This window comes from Ipomoea triloba, chromosome 13 (assembly GCF_003576645.1).
Source record: "Ipomoea triloba cultivar NCNSP0323 chromosome 13, ASM357664v1".
In the NCBI taxonomy this organism is placed as follows: Eukaryota; Viridiplantae; Streptophyta; class Magnoliopsida; order Solanales; family Convolvulaceae; genus Ipomoea; species Ipomoea triloba.
In genome coordinates, this window is record NC_044928.1 from 25,666,333 (window position 1) to 25,693,088 (window position 26,756).

Consider the following 26,756-nt stretch of genomic DNA (forward strand, 5'->3'; position numbering starts at 1 on the left):
TAGATTTTCGAAAAGGTTAACAAACTGATTGATAGCCAGAAAGTAAGTAATTAATGTTGTTACTTTTTGAAAACTTAGCATAAGCTACTCAAGTGATGCACATTCCACTACTTAATAAGAAAAGAAAAAAATGACAGTAAAACTATATATAGGATCAAAATAAATGTCAAACTATTATAGTTTCAAAAATTATAAGTTCATGAGTTCATACCAATTTATAAGGTGTCCTGTGTTTTGTCAGATTAGTTGTGTTAAGGTAAAATTTAAAAAATAGGATAAAATTTTAAAAATATGTAGAAGAGCACAATAAAGAAAACACAATGTATTAGATTAATACAATTGACAATTAACCAATAACCATTAACTTAATGCATTATATTAGATTAACTGATAACCATTAACTAATACAATGTATTAGATTAATACAATTAACAATGTATTAGTTCAAATATTATAACAATTAACTAATAACCACCTTATAATTGTTAAATTTTTGTAGAGTTTAAATAATATAAAATTTTGGTGTTAGATTAGTAAAATTTAACAATTTGAATATAATTGTCATCAAGCATACAAAATTAATTTTTTTTCACCAATAAACCTTTTTTAAATAATTTATTTGTTTCAATTTCATCAATTCCTTCACCAAATTGGAGACCATAGGGTACACAAAGCGTTAGATTAAGGAATTTATTATTTATTTATTTATGTATTTATTATTTGTAAGTACAACCTTTATGGCTGCATTTGCAGTTTTGGAATTGAAACCATCAATATCCTAATTTATAACATGTAAAATGAAAACATAATTTGCGATGTATGTGAAGTTAAGATTTGAAATTGTAAATATGTTTTAAGGGTTACATATTATTATTATTATTAAAATTGTACGATATATAAAGTACTAACATTGCCACATTGGACATCGATTCTACGATAAATGTCAAGTGGAAGTCTAAGGATGTAAGCATTCGAAACAAGTTTATGAAGCCGCTGCCAAAACCTCCAAAGCCAAGTGGAATTTAATATGTAATTTAAGAAACATGGAATGAGAGTCTTTTTAGGCTTGTAAAAGCTTAACTTTTGAAAATGTATATTTCAAGAGTCTATTTTTCAAATAATGTTTTATTTTTGAATTTTTTTTTCAAATAATGTTAATATTAATAAAATAATAAAAATATTTTTAAAAAAATTGATTGTAGTGTTATGGTTAAAATTTGTATTCATTATGTAAGTAAAATAAGTTCAATTCTTGATAATAATATTTAAAAATGTACTTATTTTATAAAAATATAATATATAGCGGGAGATAAAATTAAAAATATACCCACATTTGGCGAAAAAGAAAAAAGAAAAAGAAACTCAAATTTCCCATGAGTGGGCCCCATGTCTCAACTTTGGGCCAATTATGTGTGACCCCCTCTCTTTGTCCAATATTGTTTGACCATTTAAAAAAAAAATACAACTGAGAGGGTTGAGGGTAAAACTTTTGAATACTTGATAGTTTGACCACTTTAACTCTACACAAGACAAGTTGAATGGTTGTTGATAGATTAAAATAAATTGACATGATAGACCGCAAATCATACATAAGAGGTAAATTGAACTAAAAATGTTACGTGCGACAAATTCGACCAAGAAGATATTGACAATAATCGAATTTGTAACCTTTTAGAAAATTATGCTCCACCTACTTAATCACCCCTTCTGGGGCACAAATTGCCACTACACATGCAGGTGAGTCTTACATAACACAAGATGACACTACATGCACAAGTGCACAATCCTAAAATGTTGATGAGAGATTTAACAAAGTACTTATAATGTTATTTTTGTTTCAGGGAAGTGTGCTTTTCTCTAAATGAACTGACAGTGATAGTAAACAGCAATATAGATCCTGCAAAAAGGAAGCGGAAACTACAAGCATGGAACTTGGTCAAACCCGGTTGTAGGCTACTGACTTGCTGAACAAGCGGCGGATGTAAATAACTTGAAGTGAACTAGCAAGAGCGAGCAAAATATACTCTCCGACTGTGTAGAATATGACTCGCCTTCTTGTGCTCTCATTTGCTGCATGAAAACATAAATTAAAATAGAGCCCATGGACCATGTACACAAGATAAGCACAAAGGTGTAAGATTCATTATCAGATATCACCCCATTGTAGTAAGCAAAGTACAAAAGACTATCTTGATATTTTCAATCTTTCAACTTTACACAGAAATATACTGTATGATCATCTCTTATTACTTCTACCTTCCTAAACCAGAGAGTCACTGCTGTAGTCCCAACCTTGAAAGGTTTGAGTCTTTACTTGAACTTACACAGGTAAAAGCACATGTATAGGAAGAACTGCTCAGAGCGTCAGAGGTGCACACCCTAACAACTATATTAAGAATCATTTACTAGCACACACATAAGACATTGATAGGATGGGCCTCTAAAATGGTCAGATTTGAAAATCAATATGAAGTCCTCTAATCAACTTCCCGCATTTGGATATCTAAGCAGCTAAATACTTCTAATTTTCCCAAAAGGATTGCAATGTCAAAACTAGCATACTTTAATATGCAATATAGGCAGTGGGTACACAGGGCATTGTCAGTAATGTTCCCTATCTAAAATCAACTTATATTAGATTAGCAAATACTTCTAAAAACATTACCCACACCCATGTAATCTATGAATACATGACATATTCATGAAACCTGAAAGAAATCTAAAAATGTTATCTACAACCATATTATCAGCTGAAATCTCTATCCAAAGACAATTTGCGGAGAGTTGCTAAACAAAGGTGCACTTTTGTGTATATAATCAATGCTTCTTGTAGTAACTCCATATTATTTGGCTCAAAAGGTTTGGCATTCTGAAGCTTGTATGTACGAGAGGATCAAAGCTAATATAGAATGGAAAAGCTACAGAGAATTTGAACATTATTATGAGCATATAGAGTAATCAAGTTGAACTGTTCAAGGACTTACTGTGACGATGGCGAGCATCACGTGCCTTCAAATACTTCTGCTCAGCTGTAACGGATTCCAATGCCTCCCTCAGTTCAGCAATTTTAACATTAATGGGATCCAAGTGTTCTGCAAGAATCAATTCCAAGTCAATTTCACTATTTGAAGGAATTCATAGCAACATTCAATGCCACCATTAGCAATCAATATACATATTTCACTTCTAGCACAGTAGTGCAAGATAAGTAAACAGAATATTAAAACATGACATGAAGAAACTATCTATGTAAAAAATTTATACGAACCATCCTTGGCAAGGTTATGCTCATTAGGAATGTGGCCAACATGTATGTAGAAGGAGACTGTTTCTGGTGTTGAATATGGGTTGTGAAAACAGAATTTGTACATCCCACTTCTCGGGGCTTTAAAGTCAAATTTGTCACCGGATGTTCCCTTCATTGAGTGGACAACATTGTCTCCAGGTGATGTCACCTACAGTAGGAAAAAAAAAAGGAAATAGAGATGGATTGTTAATATTCCATTTCAGAATGTCTTACTCTAGCTGTTGCAGTTCTTCAAACAAAATAAAATCGCAATATGCCATCAATATGGAGCACAATATACTACATAGTATTGTTACAAGGTATTCATTGCTGCCACATGAATACAAACAAACTACACCCACAAATTCAGATGTTCAGGATGTTATATAGCACTCAAAATCTATCAATTTTGGGGGAAAAACACATATATTGACTTATTCCATGAGTATGAAGGTCTTTTTCTGGTAAATGGAACTAGGAAAGTGTTTCAATTATGAAAATCACAACTTGGAATTTGTAAAGTAAGGACTTTCTGCCAAAACCACCCCTAAAATATCATCTACCAGCCATATTTTTCCAACCTGCAAGATTTTTATAGGCCAAGACAGAGATTAAACTGAACAAAGATTTTTATCAGACTTCCTTTCTGCTATCATCATCATCCTCATTCCACAAATCTTCTCATGATTCCTATTTGAGCCTAATGAAAAAAACACCGATTCTTCCACCATCAAGGACATCTTTACGAAACAGAACTTGTTTTACTAGTTGAAAATCCGCACAACCCAGCGGTGTACTAGGATTTTCATTCTTAAAATTTTTGTGAACTACTTGACAGGAATAATACACTGTCACAACTCACAATACATAAAATAAAATTATAAAATGGAAGTCAAATTATTTAGGGCGTACAAATCCAGCCTTTTCACCAGCCTTTGATGAATAAAATTGAATTCCCAAAGATCTCTCTCTAACGAATACAGCATCTTTTACGACAGAGGTATTAATTTAAACCATCATTACCACCCTTTTATTCTTCAAATTTGCATAAATCTAGTGAAACTTTGAACAAAAACAAAATATCAAAAAAAAAAAAAATCGAACTTCAGCTCATAAAAGTTGCTTCATTTTCTATCGAGCTAAAATTAAAATTCTAAAAAAAGATCCCCACAAAATTTATGACTAAATCAAATTAAATCAAGATAATTTGACGCAGGTACGATGAAAATCAGCGGGCGCATGTATGCATACACAGAAAAAGAGATGGAATCAATAGAAATCATACGGTGAAATCAATGCCAGGGTGATCCGAGTTCCAGAAGATGTCGTGATCGACAACGACGAAGTTGCCGGAAATGGTGTCGCCTTCGTACAGAACGTACTCGTACACGCATTCGACATCGTTGACGGTGACAGAAAGCGCGGAGAGATTGGTGACGAAACTGAACAGCATCATCAACAACAGCGGATAGGCTCTGAATCTCGCCGTGATTTCCATTTTCAAAAAATTTCACAGCTTTTTTTCGCCGGATTGCTTTCTGAATGGCTGTTTTGGGTAGATGAGATTGAAGAATTGGTGCAGATGACTCCGTCGTATTTAGGTTTGTGAATTTGTCTATCGATTGCGTCACTACGCTGTCGTTTCATATGTTTTAGACAGTTAGACTTCACCTGCTTTCTAATGAAGTCAAAACTCAGAAGAGAACGACTTTTTTTTAAAAAAAAAAAGTAAATAAATATATAATACATACATATACACATAAATTATATGTGTATTGGGGTAGGATCAAATGATAGCATAATTGTTTTCAAAAAAAAAAAATGATAGCATAATTTTTTTTTTGTTAAAAGTGAGGATGAATTTTAACATCTCATTTGTGTTCAATTGATGATTTTAGTAAAAATAAATAAATATAAAGACAATTTTATAATTATTGCAAATTTTCAACTTTGTAATATTGATAACAAAAAACACTATTATTATTATTCTTATTCAAAAATAGATCAATAAACATGATAATGAGTATCAAATCACCAACTAAACATCACCTTAAGAAAAGTTTTTTTTTTTTTTTTTTAATTGTGCAACCCACGAAGTTTCCGACTAGCTCATTTGGGTTATTAAACTTATCAGTTTCAAATTAATTAAATTAATTTTTTTATCAAATTAAAATTATTTTTTCATAATATTAAAATCTTGAGCCGGACTCAATTAAAATTTTTTATATTTTAAAATGAAAAAAAGTGTCAAACTGGCCATCAAACTTTAATTGTTCATGCAATTAGACTACCGAATCAAAAAAGTATACAATTGAACCATTTAATAATGTTATAAAAATTTAGTTTATAGGTAGACAACATGTTTATAGTTACCTTTTGCTATGGCATGGTAGTATGTTACTTGAAAAATAAAGTAATATTTTAAAAATTTCATTGACAAATTTAAAATATTAATAAAAAGTTAAAATATTTTTTTTAAAGGGAGACGGCTACTACCGCCTCCTCAGCTACTCTGCCGAATTACAGGAGATATCTACCTCCTTATTCGTCAAAGGAGGAGGCGAGGCTGCATCCACTTTGACTATAGACGGAGGAGACAACCCTCTTTCCTCCACTTGTGTGTGTGTATGTGTATGCGTGTATCAAAGGAGTAAGAGGCATTTGCTTCCTCCTTCGTCGATTTTGACGGAGGAAGAATCAGGCTGCATCTTCCTCCGTAAATTTGGGTGGAGGAAGAGACAAATCTACCTCTTCCTCCGTCTGTCGGCGGCTTAAACGGAAGAGGTTGCCCCCTTCTCCATCGTCAGTGACCTAGATGGAAGAGACTGCCTCCTTTTTCGTTAATCTATCAACGACTTGGTTTTATGTATGTGAAAGTAACCTACTATAAATGCTACTTGCATAAATTTATAAAGTTAGATTTTCAATTGCACACATTTTTTGTTCAATGGTTAAGATTACATAAATCGTAAAAGTTTGATGGTCTATTTAACATTTTTTCCTTTTAAAATTAATATTTGAAAATTTCTATTTTAACAAACTAGCATATTTACATTTATAAATATAAACTTAAAAACATATTTTAATCAATCCAAATCTCAAATTTCAAATTCCAACTCAACATAATGTAACATAGAATTTAAGCATTATATTATATATTTTATCATAAAAGACTTGCCAAAAAATGAAAAATCTACAATATTGTATTGCTATTTAAAATAAAAGTCTTGTGTACAAAAGTGTATAGTTTGGTATTGAATCTCTAAATTATATTAATTTAATTCATCTCCTCATGAATCTATGGCAAATTTATGAGGTATAAGATATAGTCCAATGAAATCAAGAAACATCCCAGCTATCAAAAAAAAAAAAAAAAAAAAAAGNAAAAAAAAAAAGTCTATAAAAATCATAAAATAAAAGAATAAGGCCATATCTTTTAATGTTTATCATAACGCTTCATAAATTAGATGTTGTGATCTGTTGAATTAATTGTTAGTTTTGAATTAACTCAATATGCATTTTAATTCAACTAGTAAGTCAAAACTTGAAGAGTGATCAGTAAAAGCAGGAGAAAAGATGGGTTACATAAGCCATTCTTGGTGAAGATCTATCGAGGTTTTCAGAAGATCAAATGAATATAATGCTGTGAATTGAAGAACAGTGTTGTGTGTTTTGTGGTTGGATTGTTATGGCCTGGGCAAGTTTATATAGAATAATTGGGATAGATGTGGAGAACAGGAATTGAAGAAGCACAGCACTGGGGTTAGCTGCTCTAGCTGTTAGGAAGAAATATATGTGTTAGTTCAACTTCTCAACAACACTAACATATATGAAATATAGTAGTCCAACAGGCCAGGCCAGTTTATTTTCTTTAATTTGTGCCTTGAATATAATGTTAGTTCTCCCAAAACATGTGACGTACATATTTAGTGTGCGTGCTAATTTTAAGAAGAAGATGAACTAATTCGTGGTTTACCGGAATTTAGTCACGTGCATACAAAGAAAATTAAACAATCTCTAATTAAGATAAACCAACATTAATTTAGCACACAACGGAGCTGGAAGAAACAACATAACAACAAAGCAGATTAGAAATTAGATCTTCACCGCTTCATCTTCTTCCATCGTCCATCCAGTAGCCTAAAACGTACAATCGCTCGCTAAGATTCATATTGGCAAATCGATCAGAAGCTGAGCAGGTATGTAGGTTGCCCTGACATTTCTGTTTCCATTATATTCTTAGATTCCTTAATCATTTTGAAAACATTAAACTCTATGTTTTTTTAAAGTAGTATTTATATATAAGACAAAAAAGGAAAATGATTAATATGCGTTATCTTTCTTTAGTTATTGATTTAGTCTTATTAGTACTCCCTAAGTCCGTATATATTATCCCACTTGAAGAGGAGTAAATAATGGAGCTTACTCCTTTTCAAAAGGTGCTTATCAATACGTACGGTTTATATATAATAAGAGTATAATAGTATGGTATCATCATATCATTGCATAGATTTTAATAACAGCAGATAATTAACTAAAAATGTTATAATTAATAAAACACAACAACAATTAAAGTACAGAAGCAAGGGCATGCATGCCAGCGTTACATAGGAGTTGAAAGAGGAGTAGGACGAACTGAGAGAACAACGTAAAACAAACTGTAAACATTCAGAGAATGGCGGATCAGATCAGAGAACATATATGCAGGCAGGCGAGGCGTTTAAGAACTTAATCATGGCTTCGATGGGATGGGAAATGCAGGCAGCTCAGGTTTTGGAATTTCTGGGAATTCAGGCAGCTTTGGAATGGATGGAAGCTCCGGGTGTGGAATTTCAGGGAGTTGAGGCTTTGGCAAACTTGGTAGCTCAGGTTTTGGAATTTCTGGCAAGCTTGGTATTTCAGGTTTAGGTAATATTGTTGGGATTTCAGGAAAGGGGAGTTGAGGCAAAGTTATTTCCAGGAGGTTTCTGGCCTCGGTTTGAACCATGTTGATCACTGCCGGCGATAGAGTGATGAAGAAAAGCAGGAGAAATGATGGGTTCACATGATAATGAGCCATTCTTGATGAAGATCAGATCAGAAATGTGTTTTGTTTTTTCAGGTTGGATTAATTGTTATGGCCTGGGATTGTATCTGGGCATGCAAGTTTATATAGGAGTGGGAAGTTGAGAACAGGCTTAGTTGGTAGGAAGAAATATGTGTTAGTTCATCAAATGCTCAACATCTATCACCAAAAAGAAATAGTCCGAAGTGTTGTTTGAGCCTTGAATATAATAATTTTCTCCCAAAACATGTTACTTATATTTAACTTTAAGAAGATGAACCAACTCCTGGTTTAGTTCAATTTTATTACATGCATATGGAGGAAGCATACAAATTAAAGTAACTTTGCCAGTTTCTAATTAAGACCAACATTTACTACTCTATTTATACATATCAGATAGCTCCTTAAAAAGTTTAAGATAAACAGGGTACTAAAGATTTGACACAATTTGGTTTTGCCAGCAAGCTAGAAATTAAGGTGAAGAATGGTCCTTATTTATGGCTCTGGAGTGGATACAGATGCTGCAATCAACTTTTTCCCTACTTGTAAATCATTCTGCCCAGCTACAGGTATTTATATGAGAATAAGAATTCATTCACACTAATGATATTCAACAGTTGAATTTAAAAGTCAATTCCTAATTTCCAAAATTGGCAATTTTAATAAGATTAAATCTTATGTTACAAAGTTAATTCTTAGGTTAAAAATGGAATTAATTATAATAAATTCCGTAACGGGTTATAATTAAATCAACATTTTTCAATACTGTCAAAGGTACAAGTGTACAACAAGACTTACCATGAACAACAGAAATTTTATTGCAAACTTCTACTATGTAGCATGCAACAAAAATTTGTCGCAAACCACTTTTGTAAAAATCGGTCTATCTAGCTAGGCGACGATTATGTGTAAGGCGCCCCTAGGCCAATGGGAGGCCTAGACGCCTTTTAGTTGGTTGGCAACTAGATGCCCTCGGTACCCAACTCGGTCAAGTCGCCACCTAATTTGGCACCAACTCGACCGAGTTAGTCGAGTTTACTTTTTCATTCAACAAAGAAGAGTAGAATCTTGAATTTTATTAATTAATTAATTAATTAATAATAATAATAATTATTATTATTATTAGTTTGCTTTGATAGCCTTGAAGTAAATGAAAGGCAAAAACATTTTTTTGTCTTAATTTTTTTAAAACAAACCAACCAGATATATTAATGCAAAAACGCAGAAATAGAAACGGGAAGGACAGAGTCCCAGAACAGAGTCTCATCCTGAGAAAACGCCAAAGTGGCAAGTGTATTGGCACTAATGTTTGCTGTTCTAGGAATTAGACAAACATGACAGTGATTAAATGTGGAAATAGAAGACTTGCAATTCTCAATCGTGAAACCTACATAGGACCGGAAGGAAGAGCGTAAAGATGTTAAGCCAGCCTGGAGTTGCGCACAGTCCGTGTGCAGTTGGACGTCCGTCACCTCCTTGTTCGTCAACCATAACAGGACTTCTTTACATGCATGCGCCTCCGCCATGAGTGGGGAAAAACAGTCCGGTAACCTTCCCGCACATGCCGCAGCAAACTCTCCATTTGGTGACAGTAGCACAGCTCCATATGAAGCCTTCATAGAGTCGGAATGGTAAGCTGCATAAAAAAAACACCGGTACTTCTGCAATGGGGCATGAACGTGATCGTCTTCGGCAGCGACATGGGCAACAGAGGGCAGCTCCTGACTCGCAGCCGTTACGCCTCGACAATGGACAGTTGAGCGTCACTCCTGCCTGAGTCAGCAACTTTCTGGGCATAGGTAAAGTGTTCTCCCATAGAGCCGCATTTCTTGCTTGCCACAGATGGTATAAAACTGCCACCACAAAATCCACATGGTCCTCAGTCAAAGTGTGTAGAATATTTGCAAACCAAACATCAAAAGTGTGACCCGTAATTGAATAGATGGGCAATTCAGATTCATGCCAAATTAATTGGGAATAATCACATAATACAAGAGCATGCATTAAATCCTCATGTTCAAGACCACACTTGGGACATGTTGGGTCCACTTCTACCCTTCTTATAAGAAGATTTGTAGTTACAGGAAGAATATTATTGAGAGCCCTCCACAAAAAAGTCTTCCATTTTGGGGGTACCTTAATTTTCCATAGCAAGTTCCACTTATCAAATACCATGGGGTTATCTCCCAATTCCCCCATGATGTGCCTGTAACCACTCTTTACCGAATATAAACCTCTTGGGTCGTCATACCAAAGCCAAGAATCCTCATGACTGGGGGAAATTGGGATCCTTGAGATTCGATTTATATCGTCCGGGAGGAAAATGTCTGACAGAATAGCTTGGTCCCAAGTTGGTGAGCCCTCCACCATTAGGCCGGATACCAAAGAGCCGCTCAATGCTGCAGGCATAGCAGTGTTAATCATTGGGGTAGGGTCATCAGGTAACCAGAGGTGTCCCCAAATGAGAGTGGTCTTTCCATCGCCTATTCTTCGCCTTACTCCACCACACACCATATCATGGGCAGCCATAATGCTGCGCCAACAATAGCTAGGGCAACTTCCCAACTTTGCATCAACAAACGAGGACTTAGGAAAATACCTTGCTTTATAAATTCTAGCAACAAGAGAGTCTAGCATGGTGAGGAACCGCCAGGCCTGCTTGCCTAGCATAGCCAAATTAAAAGCTCTCAAGTCCTTGAAACCCAAGCCCCCCAAACTTCTTAGGCAAACATAAACGATCCCAAGCCTTCCAGTGAATTCTCCTGTCATTACCATTATCCCACCAATAACTATTCATTGCCCTTTGTATAGATAGGCACAAAGATTCCGGTAGTAAGAAAACACTCATTGAAAAGGTGGGCATAGCCTGTGCCACACTTTTCAACAAGACCTCCTTACCAGCCTGAGATAGTAATTTCTTATTCCACGATCCAATCCTTTGCCGAATTTTGTCTTAATTTATGTGCCTTAGTTCTACATTTTATGCTTTAGTTTTTATGCCATCTACAGTAAATGAAATGTCTTTTATGCTTTGGCATTGAACCCTAAAGTAAATGAAAAGTTTTTCATGCTTTAATATTAAAGTCCAAAATAAATAATAGGAGGTGACTAGGCAGGGCGCCTAAGCACCCATCCACCGTTCAATGAACGCCTAGTATCTTTTACTATGTAGCGAACAACAAAGGTTTTAACTTGGTATAGTCGAGTTGAGGCGGGTTCGAATAATAAAAACTCGTAGCACGACTAGATTTTAAAATTGAAGCTATAGCTAGGCCAAGTTTTTACTTTTTGAGTTCCAACTCAATTTGGATAGATGTAAAACGTCCAAGATGTCGATGTTAAAAAAATTTTAATTTTTAAATTTTTATCTTGTGTCCTTTATCCAATATCCTTGCCGATAGATGAGAGGTCATCTTCAAGTATATATCATAACAACTAGAGAGGATTGTGAGTCAAATAGTAGTTCATAAAGAATTGAAAACAGGTTGAATAGAGTAACAACTTCAGGTCACAAAAATGTCAGTCTCGTACAAGTTGTGAGTCAACAAGTCTCACATACTATTTTGGTGATAAGTAGCACATATATTAATTAGTAGACTAACTAAAATGGCCATAGAGATGTGTCCATTGATGCCTTACTGTGACAGATGGAAATTATTTTATAACATCAATATCACTTCGATGCAAAACACTATGAAGCATTTTTTGATTTTTTTTTTTTAGGAAATTTTTTGATTTGATATATAGAATATTATTTTTACAATATCACGACAACTTGGATATATATTACCATATGAAATAAAGCACTATTGTGACAGTTTGGCCTAGTGGTCTAAGGAGCTAGATTTAGGCTCTAGTCCGAAAGGGCGTGGGTTCAAATCCCACAGCTGTCATTTTTTTAACCATCTTCTTGCCTATGAACCAGCATATACAGACTTCCTATATCCAAGCATTTTGAGTGATAACGTGACGATTTATCTCATATTTTATGGTTACATTCCTTTATTTAATTATTCATGATGATTTGGCACTTAAGCACTTTGTCGTGGTTTGAATGTTGGGGTTTTATTTCTTATTGTTCATTGTGCTTTTAGGAGGTCAGTTTCAAGAGATTTTTCATTTCTTTCGCTTGTCTAGACTCTATTTTGGTTTGTGTGTCTGTGTTTTTTCTTCTTTTTTTTTTCTGCATTTCGTTTCTCCAGTCATGGACTCAATTAAGTTAGTTCATGTGTTTTTTAATGATCTATTTTCTATTTTGTGATTGACTTATGTGCATTTTTCATGGGTGGCATGCAATGTACTATTGTACATTGTGGCCTTCGTACGTAGTTGTGCAATATATGACGCTAAGTGTTGCATTTGCACGATAAGTGGTAGGCATTTTAGACTTATGGTGTTGATTAGTTATTATATGAGACACTTGGAGGTATGCAATGTAGTTGTCATTGTTGTGCAATTACTTTTATACCGGAAAAGTTTTTATATATAAATAAAAAAGTAGAAGGATGTAACATATATAGAAAAAATTCCATGATAATGATTACAAAGAAAGTGCAGGCTTCACTACCTTAATGCTTCTTGGAATCCAATGAAGACTTGCTAAGGCTGTCGACCATACATTTCAACCCTACAATTCCCAGAACCCTAAATGCGCCCAAAAGCAACGAACCTACCTAATTCTAAAAATTCATAATTCCAAACAAAAAGCTTCATATTTAAACAAAAAGATAGGCTCTAGGCTAGCTCAAAGTTCAAACCCACGGTTAACGAACCGAACATATATAAACGAACGGAGACTGTCCGTATTCGTTTTTTTTAAAGGATTTTGAGGTATTCTTGTTCGTTTGTTAAGGTTTTTGAAAATTTTGTTTGTGTTTGTTTGTTAAGCGTTCGTTGTGCTCGTTAACGTTAACGAACGTATTCGCAAACGTTAACAAACACGTTTACAAACATGTTTATTTAGGTTCGTGAACACTTAATAACCAAACACTTGCACATGTTCGTGAACAATAAATAATCTACGTTCACGAACAATTATATATATATATATATATATATATATATATATATATATATATATATATATATATATATATATATATATATTTGTAAACTTGTTCGCGAACATTATTAAACGAACATTAAACGAGTTTGTTCGCGAACACTCCTGAACAAACACAAACGAGCTTGTTCACGAACACTACTAAACGAACACAAACGAGCTTGTTCGCGAACACTTAACAAACAAGCTTACCACTGTTCAGACTCTCTTCGTTTATTAAGCGAGCTCTAAATTTTATTTTGTTAATGTTCATTTACCTTAATAAACGAACACTTACCGAGCTCGAACACGAGTAGTTTGTCGAAAGCTCTGTTGGCTAGCAACCCTACACCATACCCATTTCATTTCATAGGTAGAATTGCAACCTTTAATGGCTGTGGATGGATAGCTTAGAATAAGAATGCCATTTATTAAGATTTTATTTATATATAATGGGCTTCACCCCATCATCCTCTTTTCTGATCATTTGGCCATTATCATTATACTTTTACATTCATAACATCAATGCACTTTATTAGGGTTTTATATTATAAAATCGTTATTTAATGTAAATTAATGTTCAAATTATAGTGAATTTTATAATGTGATATGATATATTGACACTATATCTTGTATTTAATAGATTTATACATTTTATTTTATTGTACATAGTGATGAGAAAAAAAAAATACAATTCACCAAAATATGTTTTTGCATCAAAATATATGTGGGCTATTTTATTTAAGATTTAACAATATTGAATAAACACAAATTTAATAATGAACTTTTCATGTTTTATAATAAAAAATAATCACAAAGTTTATTTTCATCTGCATTTAATGAACCAGAAAGAAAGAAAGTCCCGCAGGAAAAGGAAAGAGCTAGACTGAGCAGCAATATTACCTTGGCCTTGTATGCTGGAAATATGTTGTCCAGATCGATCAGAAGAAGAATGGTAATTATATTAATAATGAGAATTAAGGATTTGCATGATGAGAATTAAAAGCTTATAATTAAGGAATTGAAGCTAGCTAGCCATGGCAATAATATATATAGTGTATGTATCTGCAAGGGCTTCCCAGAGAAGCAGTGACAGATCGAATTTGGCATACTGACCGCCTCCAAAAGACCGTCCGATCCAATGATGGATGGATGGGATCGGAGGTGGACAGAATGCCAAATTGGTTCTGCATCATGCCCTATGAGAAGCCAGAGAGAATTCAAATATATTACTGTCAAATTTGAGTTGCTAGCTAGCTTTATATATTTATAGGGAGTTTAGCTTCTTGGGTGTCCCTCATCCTCCTGGGGAGCTTGTGAGTGAAAGTAAATTACGCGATGTATTCTCGGGGCCTTGTAGGGTTTAAAGGGTATTTACTGGGACTTTGACCACTGAATTTTTGCTCTGGAGACCTGGATGATCTTTCTTTTTTGAAACGACCATACATCTTCAGCAAATTTTACCATGGATCAGGTCTACTTTACATTGTAGATTCTGGTTCAAAATAATATTCAAGTTATATATGTGCAGTTAAAGAACAATTAACTTTAAATACATAATATATTAATTGTAATAGATACATAATTTATTAACTGAAAGTACATAATATGTTAACTGCAAACACATCATTTGAATATCATTTTAGACTAGGGTACAAATCATTGTTGTATGTACATATATTCTATATAGGTTTGTTTGTAGTGTGGTTGCCGTCCATGGCTCTTTTCTTATTTGGAATGCGCCGGGGGACAATGTAATGTATATTGGTTGTCAACATCCACTTCCACTTTTCAGATTTTTCAACTCATTTGCGTGCTTTGTATACTATCTGTTATTCAACAGGGCTTTTTGCTCAACTTAAAGCTGTTATTCAACCATCACTAAAAAAGTGGCATGGCTTAGGGCATGGGTTAAAGATCATATAGCTTTCCATACTTCTTTATAGATAGCAGCACATAACTTTCACACTATTTTTCATTTTTTCACAGTTTATTTTCATGGGACCATTTAATTTATTTAATATACACTTTCAAAAAAATCACATATATGATTATTTCACTATTGAAAATTTAAAGATTTTCTTCCAATGAAAAGTGATCAAAATTTTAAGTTTTTTTTTTTAATTACAAATTGAGTTTCAACCACTTTAAGAATTCAGAAAAGTATATTATTTAATTTTATTACTGACCATCCAATAATTGAAGGTCAATAACATCAACCATCAACATTGGTAATAAGAATATTAATTTGGACAATAAGGCAATTAAGTCACTAGGATCCATTCCAACAATCGAGTGATCATATCATAATTTATTTTATTTTTAATTAACAATAGTTGCTGAAAGTTTTAAAAAGTTTAACCATGCATAGCAAAAGGTGTTTTTGGGTTTCTACTTAGCTTTTGCTCTGCATGGTTGCAAAAATTTAAACTTTTTAAAATTGAGGTAGAATCGCCCACCGTAGACGTCTTCCCACCCTGCTTCAACACTGCTACTTGTAAGTCTCGATCATTGGTTTCTTCTGATAAATTTTATCTCTGTGCTAGTTGAGATATCCATGCGGGTTGTATAAATATTCTTATCACCTATGTTCGACTGTTCGAGATTGGTATTATACAGAAACCCTTCAATTATTGGTAAGTAATATAACAGATATTTTTTTGAATTCTCAAAGTAGTTGAAAACTATCTTATATTAATTTAACCGCGCTGGATTATTATATATGACTTTTGGTTCAATAAAAATGTTTTTTTTTGTTTGAATTATGAGGAAACTTACCATGACTTCGAGTAGATCAACAACCAACCTACATGCTATGTTGTCTTCTCTTTCATTCAACTACGCCAATTCAATTTCAATAATATAGCTGCAAATTAAAGATTCATTTTACTTGCTGTAAAACACATCATCATTTATTTCCTGAAACAGCAGATGTTATTTAAGAATGCTAAATCTGCTCTTTGTGCCTTTGCCGTAGGAGGAGGTTTTTTTAAAAACAAAAAATGACAGCTGTGGGATTTGAACCCACGCCCTTTCGGACCAGAGCCTAAATCTGGCGCCTTAGACCACTCGGCCAAACTGTCACAATGGTTGTTTTTTGATATGGTTAGATATATCAACATATAAAGCAGGCTTGATATTATACAAATAATATTCTACCTGTCAAGAAGAAAAATGCTACATAGTGGTTTCGCATTAAAGTGATATTGAAATTATCAAAAGATTTCGTCTATCACAATTCAGCAACGTAACAATGGACAAAAGTATTTCTATCGTCATTTTAGTCAGTCTACTAGCTAATTAGTATTTGTATCATAAATCCTTAAACTAGTAGGTGAGACATATTGAATCACAACTTGTACAAGGTTGGAATTTTCGTGACCTAAAGTTGCTATATAATACTCTACTCAATTTGGTTTTAGCTCTTTGTGAACTATTATATAACTTGCGATTAGAGCGAATAAAATGAAAGCCTGCAAACCTTAATTTCTAGTCATATCTCTCTGGCTAGCTTGCTGTGTTCTGATATAGTTACGTTGTTTGTTGCTATGATGCTTGAATATGACCTCTCATTTATCGGCATAGGTATTGAATAAAGCGCTCATATCAAGATTTTGCTCTACTCGCTTCAACACCTATTTTAACATATATGAGACATACACAACAACATGAATAATTTTAGGTGATGTAACCAAAATTTAAATTTATTTTGTAACCTAAATTTGAATATATGTGCTGTAACATCAAATATGTGGATTAAATGACAACAAAGAACAGAAAACGAAAAAAATACAATGAACTCAAATCTTTAGTATCGTGCCTGCAAACTTGATTGGAAAGATTGGCCCCTATTGTTACAACTTATGCACAAATAACAGACCCCTACAGATAGAAATTAAAGAAATGCTAGCTATCTTCTTTCATTAATGACTTTCTAAGCATGCTCTCATGCAAACCCTAGTCTAAAAATCTAATAAGAAGCATGCTCATGATAATCAAAATTTGCCATTTTAATAAATTGCAAAAATAATTGAAATTTAAAAGTTTAAATGATTTTAACATGATTATTATTTTAATACTGGACACAAATTTTCTTACATAGCGTGTAAGAAACTATTAATGTTACTTGAATTTTGTATGCTCCTTAAAATTAGAAACAATAAAATTCAACTAAACAAGGCAGGTGTTGGTTTATCTTCTTAAAGTTACATATACGTAATAAGTTTTGGGAGAAAATTATTATATTCAAGGCTCAAACAAGACTTGAACTATTTTTTATTAGTGATAGATGTTGAGAAGTTGATGAACAAACACATATTTCTTCCTACCAACTAAGCCTGTTCTCAACCTCCCACTCCTATATAAACTTACCCAGGCCATAACAATTAATCCAACCTGAAAAAACAAAACACATTTCTGATCTGATCTTCATCAAGAATGGGTCATTATCATGTGAACCCATCATTTCTCCTACTTTTCTTCATCACTCTATCGCCGGCAGTGGTGAACATGGTTCAAACCGAGGCCAGAAACCTCCTGGAAATAACGTTGCCTGAACTACCCTTTCCTGAAATCCCAACAATATTACCTAAACCTGAAATACCAGAAATTCCAAAACCGGAGTTACCAACTTTGCCAAAGCCTCAACTCCCCGAAATTCCACATCCGGAGCTGCCATCCATTCCAAAGCCTGAATTTCCAGAAATTCCAAAACCTGAGCTGCCTGCATTTCCCATGCCAGAGCTGCCAACCAAGCCATGATTAAGCTCTCTCTCACTTGTACTCGTCTTTCAACTCCTGTATAGCGGTGGAATATATGTGTTTGCTTTTGTACTTTAATTGTTGTTGTGTTTTCACTTGTATATGCCTTTCAACTCCTATGTAGTGGTGGCATATCTGCGCTTGCTTTTGTACTTTTATTGTTACTGTGTTTTCACTTGTCCTCGTCTTTCAACTCCTATGTAGCAGTGGCATATATGGGCTTGCTTTTGTAGTTTAACTATTGTTATGTTTTATGAAGAAATATCCCATGGTTTAAGGTACTACGTAAGTATAGAAGCAATCATTATTGAACATCCAAAATTAAAGGTGGATAACATCAACCATCAAACATTGGTAATAAGAATATTTGGACAATGAGGCAATTAAGTCATCACTAGAATCCATCCCAACCATTGAGTGGTGAAAATTTTATTTTATTTTTAATTAACACTAAAATTTTAAAAAGTTTAAATTTTTTTTAAAACCATGCATAGCAAAAGGTATTTTTTTTAGGTTGTGGCCCGAGTTAGGTTAAGATTTTTATTATTTCACTTAATCTGACCTAGCCCATATTTAATCAGACAATTACAATTGTGATAACTATAAGCTAAAAGAATTGAAGAAAAATAAAGTTGATTTTTAAACTTTTTTTGGGTTGTGGCTGAATTGTAGGCCGAGTTAAAAATTTTATTCTTTTATTTGTTAGTCCAACTCAACTTATATTCAATTGTTATGCCGTGGACCCAGGTTCACCTTGCAAGGTGTACAGTGTATGTGAATGTAGAGTATAGTGTATGTGAATTTAGACCCAGGTCCACCTTGCAAGGTGGACCTGGGTCTAAATTCACATACACTATACTCTACATTCACATACATTGTACTCTACATTCACACTTTGTAAACTCCACATTCACATACATTATACTCTACATTCACACTTTGTAAACTCCACATTCACACATTATAGGATTATATGATACTCTACATTCACACTTTGTAAACTCCACATTCACACATTACAAGATTATATGTTTAGTAACTATATTACCACTGTTATGCATTCACACATTCAAAACTCTATATTCACGGGTCCTATACTCTATATTCACAACTAGAGAACTTCACATTCACACATTACAGGGCTACAAGTTGCTAGAACTTTTAACTCTATTATAGATTCACACATGCATAACTCTACATTCACGATTTCTATACTCTATATTCACAATTTGAAACCTCCACATTCACACATTTCTGGGCAACTCTACATTCACACAATCATAAATGTACATTCACGATTCCTATACTCTACATTCACACTTTGAAACCTCTACATTCACACATTTTTAGACAACTCTATATTTAGCAATATGTTTACTAATTTTTAAAAAAAAAAATAAAAAAAAAAGAGACAAAAAACGACGTAGTTTTGGACCCAGGTCCACCTTGCAAGGTGGACTTGGGTCCACAGCATAATTTGCCACTTATATTTAATTAGATATTGATAGTGTAATAATTCTAGACCAATGAAAATGAATTAAAAATTATGTTTTAACCTTTTGTGCTATAAGTCAGGTCGGACCGAAATTTTTATTGTTTAGTCCAATTTAATTTGACACATATTTTAACCAGATTAGCACAACCTAATTTAAATGACAAATTATTCTGTGGACCCATACACAATTTACATATCTAATATTCACAATTTATCTTTTAAAAATTCACAATTTGTATACTATGAACACAAAATGTTAATATATATGTAAAAATTATGTAATTATGACGGTGAATTTGAAAATGTTTGCTATGTATTCGCGAATAATTGATAGTGCACTCACTCAAGAACTATAATAATGCACTATTAGTTATCCGCGAATGCACTATTAAACATTTCGAAATGTACCATTCTAATTGCATAATTGATACTGTGTTTTGCTATGTTCTTTTTATTATTTTTTTTTTCATTAGTTTACCGCCCTTGATCGTTAATTTACCGCCTGGTTTCATGGAACTACCATTATATTTTTTCATTAATTTACAACCCTTGATCACTATATATGACTTTTGGTTAAGTAAAAATGAAGGTTTTTTTTTTTTTTTAAGATTATGAGGAAACTGCGTCAATACCGTACCTAAGAAGGATAGAAAATTAAATTGTTGATGCTTGCTTGCTTACGCGTTATTTATGATGGAGATGGCATCTCTATGCATGGCTTCGAGTAGATCAACCACAACCAAACTATATTTACATGCTATGCTGTCATCTCTTTCATTCAGCTATATATGCCAATCTGAATAATATATATAGCTGCAAAGATTCATTTGACTTACTGTAAAACATATCATTTATTTGCTGAAACGACAGATGTTATCTAAGAATGATTTAGCTTAAAATAGTATCATATCGATGCCGTAGAACCCGCGCAGTATATTCATTTGAGTATTTGACTTAATATGGTCGCTGAGCCGTTGCCGCTGGGAAAAGGTCTAAAATCCAAAGAATGACAGCTGTGGGATTTGAACCCACGCCCTTTCGGACCAGAGCCTAAATCTGGCGCCTTAGACCACTCGGCCAAACTGTCACAATGGAAGCCTGTTGATATGGTTATATATATATTTGTTCTGTGTGTGTGACATTCAAGTGGGCTTGAAAATGTAAAAGTAATATTCCCTACCCTATATATAACAAATTAAAAAATGCTAAATAGTGTTTTGCATCAAAGTGAATTAAGTGATATTGATGTTATAAAAAAATTTCGTCTGTGTCACAGTACAGCAACAAAGTACACAAATCTTTAGTTAGTCTACTAATTAATATATGTACTACAGACCACCAAAATAGTAGGTGAGACCTGTTAAATCATAACTTGTATAGCACTGAAATTTTCTTTTATGTGAAGTTGTTACATAATCAAGTTTTGAAAAAACTGAAAATAAGCAATTACATCTATCTAAATTGGGCTAGAAACTCAAAAAAATAAAGTTTGGTCGTCTATCTTTAGCTTCAATTTTTTAATCTAAGTCATACTACTATACAAGTTTTTATTATTCGGACCCGACTCAACTCTACTACTATTCCCATGATAAAACCTTATTTGTTTGTGACAAAGTAGAAGTTTGCTATAAACCTTTAATTTGTTGCTCGTAGAAGTTTGCGATAAAACTACAATTAATTTGTTCAGGACAAGTCTTGTTATTCTCAAATTCTTGTTGTACCTCTAACGAATTGAAAAATGTTGAGTTAATTTTAATGTGTTACATAATAAAATTCAACATAAACCAGGTGTTAGTTCATCTTCTTAAAGCTACATATAATACAAGTAACATGTTTTGGGGGGAAATTATATATTCAAGGCTCAAACAACACCTTGACTATTTGTTATTGGTGATAGATGTTGAGAAGTTGATGAACTAATAACACATATTTCTTCCTACCAACTAAGCCCAATATTGCGTCTTCAATTCCATCCTGTTCTCAACTTCCCACTCCTATATAAACTTGCCCATGCCAGATACAATATAATCCAACCTGAAAAAACAAACATATATATTTCTTCATATATAGCTGTCATCTGATCTGATCTGATCTGCTGAAAACCTCTTGGATCATCAAGAATGGCTCATTATCATGTGAACCCATCATTTCTCCTGCTTTTCTTCATCACTCTATCGCCTGCAGTGATCAACATGGTTCAAACCGAGGCCAGAAACCTCCTGGAAATAACCTTGCCTCAACTCCCTTTTCCTGAAATCCCTACAATATTGCCTAAACCTGAAATACCCGAAATTCCAAAACCTGAGCTACCAACTTTGCCAAAGCCTGAATTCCCAGAAATTCCACATCCGGAGCTTCCATCCATTCCAAAGCTGCCTGAATTCCCTGAAATCCCAAAACCTGAGCTGCCTGCATTTCCCAAGCCAGAGCTGCCAACGAAGCCATGATTAAGTTCTTAAACGCTTGCCTGCTTAAGCGCATATATATATATATATGTTCTCCCGCATTCTCTCAATATTTACACTTTAATTTGTTCATCATACATCCATTACTATATAGTATTTACATGTTGTGTATTCCCATGCTCTCTCAGTTGTACTCTGTCTTTCAACTCATATTTGGTGCTCAACAATTACCTTAATGCATCATGCACGTGCTTTTGTACGTACTTTAATTGTTGTTGTATTTGTTTTATTAACATTATTAATTATTCTGTTGTTATTAAAATATATGCAAATGCAATGATCGATGATACCCTCCTATTATACTCTTATTAATCGTATAATAACCACGTTTAATTTCGAATAGGCGCAAGCTCCTTTTACTTCCTCTTCAACTGGAATAATAATAATACTCTAATAATACTAAAACAATAACTAAAGAAAGATAACAGATATTATTCATGTTCTCCTTTCCATTATACTATACATAATTATTGGCTAACTATACTTTAGTGTAATGACATTACGTTTAACATTCCAAATGGGTAGAATAATAAGTTTGAACCTATTTGGCTTAAATTCTTTGAATTGAAAATGTTTGAAAAAGTATAAACAGATACTACAAAATTATTGTTTAATTACTGCCAATCAATATAATTCACCACACATAATTCTGTAGTTCACTCACAAGCTCCGATTTATCCCCCACAAATGCATTTTTTTTCTTTTCGGGTTTTATGAGTCACATGCAAGTGGATGTCAAATGGTGCGCGGAGGGTTGTTTGGAAAATAGCTTGATTGGTTTGGCTAATTAATAGCTTATAGTTGAATGTCTTTAGGGGTTTTGTCTACTTGATAGTATTAAGGGTGGTAGTTTTACACTTGTCTCACGAATCACATATCGAGTTGGGTCAATTCATCATTAGATCACAAGCTTCTAAACTTTCTCTACTCCCTAAATAACTAAACAAAGCAAACTCTTCATTTATCACCGTCAAATTTTACAATATGTTTCATATATTCATATAAATACTTGTATATTTGGATTCTTTTTTTTATATGTTTATATTTATAATGGAATTTTTTTAAACAGTGGGGTATTGTGAACAATGAATTTTGTTTTTCCTTTTTTAACAACGAGCTAGTGTGAACAACGAATTTTGTTTTACATTTTTAACAACGGGCTACTGTGAACAATGGATGTGTTTGCAATAGCAACAAGCACCTTGTTGTTATTCGTAGCCCAAAATTGTTGTTGCGAATAATATCTATTTTACCCGATGCTGCATCAGTATATTTGGTATAATTTTTTATATGTATTATTAATATTATATTTTAAATTTTTATTTTATGCAACTAGTAGTATTTTTTAAATATTTTTTTAGTATTTTTTAAATATTTTATTTAAACAATTTTGTTATTATAAAATTTTGTATTCAATACTTTTATGAATTTTCATATGAAATAGATTTGTTTGTACATAGGTGCTTATTAATACTATATATAAGCGATTGACATATAATGTCTCACTGTACTATAGTTAAAAATAATAAAGTTGAGAAGGTTTAATGTGGAGGCAAAATTGGAAAACAATTTTATGATATATTATTAAAAAAATTGTAAGAAAATTATAAGTAATAAGAACCAAAATTATGGAAAATTTGTAAAGATATATTCTACTTAGAATTGTAATTGCTTTGGTAGACTTTTTCAAATTTTTTTAAAAAAAATATTAAAGTCTATAAATATTTTTATATAGACTTTATAGCCTCTTATAAAGTTTACAAAAAATTTAGAATGACTCTATAAATGTCATTAAAAGTTTATTAAAATATATCATTTTAAAAGTTCTTAATATTTTACACAAGTCATGATTGAATGCACTCTCATAAGTTAGTATCAATTGTCTAATTTATCATTTTGTATTAATTGTTTGAATTAGTATTTCATATTTATATGTAGTAAGGTATTTAGAAATTTAAGAAATTTTGCTAATAATGTTTAAATGAATCAAATATTTAAATATAACTTTTCGAGTAATTTTATTATTATGATTTAAGGATAACAGCAAATTTAATTGCTGCAAAGCAGGGGCGGGCCTCTTCGTCACTTGAATGACCCGCATAAGCGCTGGAATATAAGCTAAGGAAGCTCTTGCTTGGATAAAATATGAGAATCAGGAGCATGACTCGGTAGAGACGGATTGCTTAAATGTTTGTAACTTTTTGAATTTGTCACCTCATGATCTTTCTTATGCAGGATGTACTTTGGCAAGGTGTCGTTCTATTGCAAGGCACTTTGATATGATGTCCTTTTGTTTAATCTACAAATCAACGAATTTGTTGGCTCATAGTAGCTCTTGCTAGAATGACGATTGTGATGTTGATCATTCTATTTGGTTGTCTTCCATTTGTGTTTGTATTCAACATTTCTTCCATTAATTTAAGTCATTTTTTCCTTCAAAAAATAATAACACCAAATATATTAAATAATTTTTCATAGCAAATATGTTCCCTACAATTATTTTCCAATACATTTAATTATGGTAAAATAACAAACCACCCCTCTTTTCAAAAAAAACAAAAAAACAAAAAAAAAAAAACAAAAAAACAAGCAAACAAACCACCCCTGAGTAAATGTAAGAGTTAATCTTTCTTCTTCTTTTTTTTAGAAAAAAAATTTAATTCATTAAATCCGATAAAAGATAGTCAACAAGAAACTGAGGAGGAGTATCAAATCACTCCCCACAACCTGACATAAAAACGACATCTCGAGCAAGTAAGTGGGTTGCAAAGCAGAGGCCTCCCGAGCAAGTAAGAGTTAATTAATCTTTTAACTATGTATTTCTCCTTTCAATATTTAATTTATATACTAATTAGTCAATGCGCATATTTTCTACCGTGTAGCTCAAAGCAAGTTTTGAAACCTATTTCTCTAGTTTTATGCCATTATTTTAAATCTTAACTTTTTTACATTAATTATTTATAAACATACAAAACGTATCTCATCAATTTAAAAGTTTAAATCTATTTTTACCCAATATTAATTATTAATGGATTTGTTGAAAATAATGTCTCAAATCATATATTTGTCCATTATCAACAAAACAAATTTAAATAATTATAAACTGTCATATGTTTTTTTTTTGGTTTAAAAAAAAACCTTAAATTAAAAGATTTTTTTATTTGGTCATAGATTTTCTTAATAGTTACTACATTGAAAGAGATATTGTCCATGGCATCATACATTTTATCAATGTTTTACGTGTGTCTCCTTTCAATAACAAATAAAAATGAGAAGTATTTATACTTTTCTCGAAACTTATACTCCGTATTTACATTCATATCTAAAAAAAAAAAAATATATATATATATATATATATATATATATATATATAGGTGTAGAATAGAGTAGAAGTAGAAGAGGCAATTGAAGTTGAGTGTAGAAGGAAGGTTGGAAGGAAGGGATTGGGTTTGAAACCCCCGAAAAATGACAGATTCATCATTGCGAAAGTGTAGACTAGACAAAGCTGCCTTTCTCTCCTGCTGGTTTTGCAGATTTGGGGAAACATCCTCTTTCATTTTCTGTCTCTTCTGCTTGATTTGACAGCTTTTTAAGTCCTCCGATCCGCCATACCTCCCACCATTTCTTTCAAACCTTACTTTTTTGCTCCATTGCGATTTGCCAGTACACACTATCAGTTTTCAGATAATTTCTACTGTACTTTAGGTTACACCAACATTATTGCATTATAAAATCCTCACCTCCATTTTTATTTCTCTTTATCAAACTTTCTCAAAAAAAAATAAAAAAAATTCTCTTTATCAATTTTCTTTAAAATAATTTTCATGTATGACTTCTTATAGTTTATTAAACAACTGATATTCATTGTAATATAATTCATGTAAAAATTCATTAGTTGAATTCTATATAAAATAGAAGAGATAAATTTTTTATGTAATACTTTTGATATTTCAATTATGATCACGGTGTATATTTATTAGTTCTTAAATATAGAGTAATTTACAAAAGTGAAATCATAATAGTCTAGTCGGGGGACTAAATCAAAGTATGAACTCATAATCTCCTTTACACAACTTGTAAATGAAATAACAAGTATTGAGAAAACTCTCTTTATAAGGCAATCATAACCCATGTTAGAAAGGAATTGTGTATTTAAAAATAATTATGATACAAGTTGAATATTTTATGCATGCAAATTGAAAAATACAAATTACTGTGCGAGATAAATAGATGAGGATTGAGGAGTAATTTTTTTTTTTTTAAAGTCATATCTGTAGACTGTAAATAACTGTATAGTAATAGGATGTTTGAGCTACACCAATCTGGGTCTGGTTTGAATTCCTTGGAACCATGACTAAATGCCAAAAATTTCCACAATTGTGCTTATTCCTTATTTTCTTTGCAAAAAGCTTGTCTTCACCAAGCTGGAAATGACTATTCCTTTCTTTTTTTCCCTTTTGTTTTTCTTTTTCACACTGCAATAGTATCTAAATCCTATTTCAACTAATCGAACAGTTGCCAAGAACCTTGTGCAAGAATCTTATGCTCATATGACATGCAGTGATTCTCTCATATGGAAGGTCATGAGATCAAACCTTATTGAACAGAAGTGGTACAAGGTGACATTTCCTTAATACAAACATTCAAGTAGTGATAACATATTT

General features: G+C 32.6%; 5 protein-coding genes and 3 non-coding genes across 8 annotated transcripts; 3 read left to right on the forward strand and 5 right to left on the reverse strand.

The window, feature by feature from the left end:
- Positions 1 to 1,574: 1,574 nt before the first annotated feature.
- LOC116001008 (transmembrane emp24 domain-containing protein p24beta3-like) lies at positions 1,575 to 4,875 on the reverse strand. The gene is made up of 4 exons (XM_031240904.1): positions 4,572 to 4,875; positions 3,269 to 3,455; positions 2,985 to 3,092; positions 1,575 to 2,070 (listed from the first exon to the last, which is right to left on the reverse strand). The coding sequence occupies exons 1-4, from the start codon at positions 4,782 to 4,784 to the stop codon at positions 1,937 to 1,939; spliced, it is 642 nt and encodes a 213-aa protein (XP_031096764.1). The 5' UTR covers positions 4,785 to 4,875; the 3' UTR covers positions 1,575 to 1,936.
- A 2,941-nt stretch (positions 4,876 to 7,816) lies between these two features.
- Positions 7,817 to 8,379, reverse strand: LOC116000838 (protein PELPK1-like). The gene has a single exon (XM_031240684.1). It carries the CDS (start codon positions 8,343 to 8,345, stop codon positions 8,019 to 8,021), a length of 327 nt encoding a protein of 108 aa, XP_031096544.1. The 5' UTR covers positions 8,346 to 8,379; the 3' UTR covers positions 7,817 to 8,018.
- Positions 8,380 to 9,538: 1,159 nt separating this feature from the next.
- On the reverse strand, positions 9,539 to 11,105 carry LOC116001408. The gene is made up of 2 exons (XM_031241288.1): positions 10,070 to 11,105; positions 9,539 to 9,966 (listed from the first exon to the last, which is right to left on the reverse strand). The coding sequence occupies exons 1-2, from the start codon at positions 11,103 to 11,105 to the stop codon at positions 9,539 to 9,541; spliced, it is 1,464 nt and encodes a 487-aa protein (XP_031097148.1).
- Positions 11,106 to 12,143: 1,038 nt separating this feature from the next.
- On the forward strand, positions 12,144 to 12,223 carry TRNAL-UAG. Its single transcript has one exon. It is a non-coding gene; the product is annotated as a tRNA-Leu (tRNA).
- A 4,151-nt stretch (positions 12,224 to 16,374) lies between these two features.
- Positions 16,375 to 16,454, reverse strand: TRNAL-UAG. The gene has a single exon. It is a non-coding gene; the product is annotated as a tRNA-Leu (tRNA).
- A 1,354-nt stretch (positions 16,455 to 17,808) lies between these two features.
- LOC116001409 (protein PELPK1-like) lies at positions 17,809 to 18,132 on the forward strand. Its single transcript, XM_031241289.1, has one exon. The coding sequence runs from the start codon at positions 17,809 to 17,811 to the stop codon at positions 18,130 to 18,132; it is 324 nt and encodes a 107-aa protein (XP_031097149.1).
- Positions 18,133 to 20,634: 2,502 nt separating this feature from the next.
- On the reverse strand, positions 20,635 to 20,714 carry TRNAL-UAG. The gene has a single exon. It is a non-coding gene; the product is annotated as a tRNA-Leu (tRNA).
- A 955-nt stretch (positions 20,715 to 21,669) lies between these two features.
- On the forward strand, positions 21,670 to 22,354 carry LOC116002841 (protein PELPK1-like). The gene has a single exon (XM_031243007.1). The coding sequence runs from the start codon at positions 21,748 to 21,750 to the stop codon at positions 22,072 to 22,074; it is 327 nt and encodes a 108-aa protein (XP_031098867.1). The 5' UTR covers positions 21,670 to 21,747; the 3' UTR covers positions 22,075 to 22,354.
- The last annotated feature ends 4,402 nt before the right edge of the window (positions 22,355 to 26,756 follow it).